Below are 3,746 nucleotides of genomic sequence, written 5' to 3'. Positions count from 1 at the left end.
GAAGAAGGAGTTACTATGATGACATTGTGTAATCCAACTAAAATTATTGGAGATGAGAATGGAAAAGTTAAAGGAATTGAATGTATTAAAATGAAATTAGGAGAGCCAGATGCATCTGGAAGAGCTGCACCAGTTCCAATTCCAGGCAGTGAATTTGTTATTGACTGTGATATGGTTATTCAAGCCATTTCACAAGGAGTTGAAACTGAATGTTGTAAAGATGTAGAATTATCTAAATGGCAAACTCTTCAAGTTAATGATAAATTCCAAACAAATGTTGAAGGTATTTATGCATCAGGAGATTGTGTTACAGGACCAAAATCAATTGTTCATGCTGTTGGAGATACTTATGTTGCTGTAGAAGCTATGCATGAATATTTAATGGGTAAAAAAAATGAAGAATAAATAATATCAAATAAAAGGTTTATTTCATGTTAATTATGGTTATTTACTTTTTGAATCCAATGAATAATATTAATTACTTGTTCTTCTAAATTCTTTTCTTCATACAGACAATGAATACAATCTTTATAAATCAGAAATTGACTATATTGATTTTTTAAATGAGTGGATTTAATTTGAGCACCTTCCATTGTCACAGACTCATCATTTGTTCCTTGAATTAATAAAAATGGTATAAATATATCATTATACTTTTCTCTTTCACCATATTTTGTCATTTCAACAATAGTCTTAAGATAAGTTTTACCTTTTGTAACATATTGATCTTCTTCAAACATTTGACGAACTTCTTTACGTGGAAATTCTTTATCTGAATATTGTGATGGTAAATATAATTTAGGAATAAAATATAAGACAACGACTATTATTAAATAAAATAGCATTACCATAGTATTATTAATTTCATATGCTGGTGCACTCCCAATTACTCCTTTTAAGTCTTTTCTTTGATGAGCAATAATTGAAACAATTAATCCACCCATTGAATGTCCCATAATATATATTGGAATTGTCCCATTTGGATTATATTTTTCTTTTACTTGGTCAATATATTTATTACATACTTCAGTAAATGTAGTAAATGAATTTACCCATCCTTTTGGTTCACCACTTGACCTTCCATGATAAGGTAAATCTGGCATACACAATAAGATGTTATGTGAAACTAACATATTAGCCATTCTTTTCATCACACCAGCATAAGTACAAAACCCATGAATTAAAATAAGCATAGCTTGTGGTTTTTCAACATTCCACTCAGTAGAATATATATCAAAGTTATCTATTGAATAAATTGTTTCAATACAATTTGTTTGCATACTTCTTTTATTATTTTTAGTTTGTTTATTTAGAGATTTACTTTCTATGTCCAATCCACCACAATACGGAATTAAATCATATATTGAAGCGAAAGAAAAAGATCGAAACGATATTGACAACCTCTTTTCCAATGCATTTGAGTCATTAGATACAATAATACAATATTGGGACCAATTAGATAAGGTAGCAACAAAATTTTTAAAAGAATCAAATATGGAAAAAGAGAATCATGAATATCAATCATTAATAACATACCTTGATATTACTGAACCAGTTACTAAACAATTATATGGAAATAATTATGAAGAAGCATTAATGGATGAAATTGATGAATTTTGTCATTTATATTTTCAAAAGAAAAGAGAAATGGCAATAATGTTACCTGATTTATATGCTATTTACAATAGAGCTCGTGGCATTTTAATTAGTCCACAAGAATTAAGAAATGTATGTGAATTACTTAATGATAAAGGTAAATATGTTGGATTAATGAATGTCAATAAATCATTGATTATTCATGAAAGAGACTTTACATTAGAAAATTTTCAAAATACCATTCTTGATGCATTGAAATCACGACAGAAAATTAATAGTTTTACAATTGCACAACATTATGGAATTCAATATGCAATTGTCCAAACATTAATGGACCAATTAGAACAAAATGAATTAATTTGTCGAGATGAATCAGAAGAAGGTATTATGTATTATGAAAATCTTTTTAATACCCAATACCTTCAATACATCAAATAAATGGTTTTGATTATTTATTTGTTTTATATTTTCTAAGAAGAACTTTATTCATTCAATTCAATGTTCTTTCATGCTGACACTCTTAACAATATCAAAGCAAGAAAAATTTGTAAAATATTATTTATTTGTGGATTTTTCTTTATGCCAGTAATGTGGATGGTATTAATTTGGTTTTTATTCAAATATGTGTCGCCGTTGGCTAGTTATAGAAATAGGTGTTTGTTGTTTTTAATGAATTAAAATAAAAAATAATAATGAATAGACATTATTTTAGCAGCAGTCTTAATAATCATAGAATTTTCATTACTATTATTATGGAATATTATATTTCAATATAAATGGTCAACATGGGGAGCAGTTGGTGATATATTAAGTGTTAATAAATATCAAGGACAACTCTGATTAATTTACTCTTTTTCTTTTTTCAAACTTCTTTCTTTCTGTTTTTTATTTTTGCAATGAAAAAGTTTCCACAAAAGATCTCTTTTTGTAGATTAAATTAATTTCTATGAGCGAAACAGTTGCTGATATGTTTGAAGGATATTTGGAATGCAAATTAAAGAAAAAATGGAAGTTACGATTTGTTATTGTCAATGGCTCTACATTATATTATTATAAAACTGAGCTTGATGATAAACCAGAAGGATCAATAGAATTAGCTGGGTTAGTATTAAATGCTGATCCAAAAGATAAATTAAATGAACATAAAAATTCATTTCATATAACTGTTGGGTCAACAGTAAATCAGTTCAAAACGTTTGTTATTTCTTCTAATCTTCTTTCTATTTACTATACTATTATAGTAATTTTATTATATTAGTATAGTAAATAGAATAATGCAAAACCAAAACATAAAAAAAGATTTGCTTGATTAAAATAAAATAACACTTATTGGATTAGAAGTGCTGATGCTTTTAAATTATGGATTGACACCTTTGAAAAACATTGTAAACTTACCCCACAATCTGCTCCAAGTAAAACATTAATTAAAAAGTCTAAAAGAAGTTTAATGGATAAAATTACAAGAAATACTGTTGCATCAGTTGGAGGAAGTGGAAGTGCAAGTTTTGTTATGAATGATGAAATGAATAATTTATTAAAAGCAATAGAAAAATTAATTGAAATTGATGCAGGAAAAGAAGAAGCAAAGAAATATGAAAAGTTTATAATGAAATTAGTTGCTAAATGTTATATGGAATGGCAACATAAAAATATTTCAAATGAACAAATCTATGCATTAGATAAACCTCTTCGTAATGCTTTTACTATGTTTGATCAACTATTTAGATATTTTGGATTAAAAAAAGCAGAATATCTTCAAGCTGGATTTAAAAATCTTGTTGACTTATTAAATAATGAAATTAAAACACAATTAATTCAAACATTACGTCCTTGTCTCTCACCAAAGAATTTATCCAAATTACGAGACTTATTTAGTTTATTCTTTAATGTTGAATTCTTTGAAAGAGTTTGGTCTAAGACAGATCCAAAAGATGAAGTAAGTGACCATCTCTTTAATATCGTTCAATCAATGAATCAATATAATTCTTTCCCATTAAATTTACCAGAACGTCAATAATTGATTTTATCTTTTCTTTATTTTTTATTAATTTATTATTATAAAAGAAAAAGAACTGTGAAATTAGAACAAAAGAATCATTTCAAGATTTAATTGAGTTAACTTAGAATTTAAGGAGATGTGGATGGTCACC

The 3,746-nt window shown here is 26.5% G+C and overlaps 4 protein-coding genes across 4 annotated transcripts; 3 read left to right on the top strand and 1 right to left on the bottom strand.

Moving 5' to 3' along the window:
* Window positions 1–15: 15 nt before the first annotated feature.
* On the top strand, window positions 16–405 carry ENU1_075170 (glutamate synthase beta subunit, putative; the record flags this gene model as incomplete). The annotated part of the gene is made up of 1 exon (XM_008858522.1): window positions 16–405. The coding sequence occupies one exon, from the start codon at window positions 16–18 to the stop codon at window positions 403–405; it is 390 nt and encodes a 129-aa protein (XP_008856744.1).
* A 29-nt stretch (window positions 406–434) lies between these two features.
* ENU1_075160 (hydrolase, alpha/beta fold family protein) lies at window positions 435–1,280 on the bottom strand (the record flags this gene model as incomplete). The annotated part of the gene is made up of 1 exon (XM_008858521.1): window positions 435–1,280. The coding sequence occupies one exon, from the start codon at window positions 1,278–1,280 to the stop codon at window positions 435–437; it is 846 nt and encodes a 281-aa protein (XP_008856743.1).
* A 46-nt stretch (window positions 1,281–1,326) lies between these two features.
* ENU1_075150 (vacuolar protein sorting 36, putative) lies at window positions 1,327–2,034 on the top strand (the record flags this gene model as incomplete). The annotated part of the gene is made up of 1 exon (XM_008858520.1): window positions 1,327–2,034. One exon carries the CDS (start codon window positions 1,327–1,329, stop codon window positions 2,032–2,034), a length of 708 nt encoding a protein of 235 aa, XP_008856742.1.
* A 508-nt stretch (window positions 2,035–2,542) lies between these two features.
* On the top strand, window positions 2,543–3,613 carry ENU1_075140 (hypothetical protein; the record flags this gene model as incomplete). The annotated part of the gene is made up of 2 exons (XM_008858519.1): window positions 2,543–2,790; window positions 2,935–3,613. 2 exons carry the CDS (start codon window positions 2,543–2,545, stop codon window positions 3,611–3,613), a joined length of 927 nt encoding a protein of 308 aa, XP_008856741.1.
* Window positions 3,614–3,746: the final 133 nt, after the last annotated feature.

The sequence above is a fragment of the Entamoeba nuttalli genome, assembly GCF_000257125.1.
Source record: "Entamoeba nuttalli P19 unplaced genomic scaffold asmbl_3628, whole genome shotgun sequence".
Classification (NCBI taxonomy): Eukaryota; Evosea; order Mastigamoebida; family Endamoebidae; genus Entamoeba; species Entamoeba nuttalli.
The sequence above is the reverse complement of the archived record's forward strand: the minus strand, read 5'-3'. Positions and strand labels throughout refer to the sequence as shown.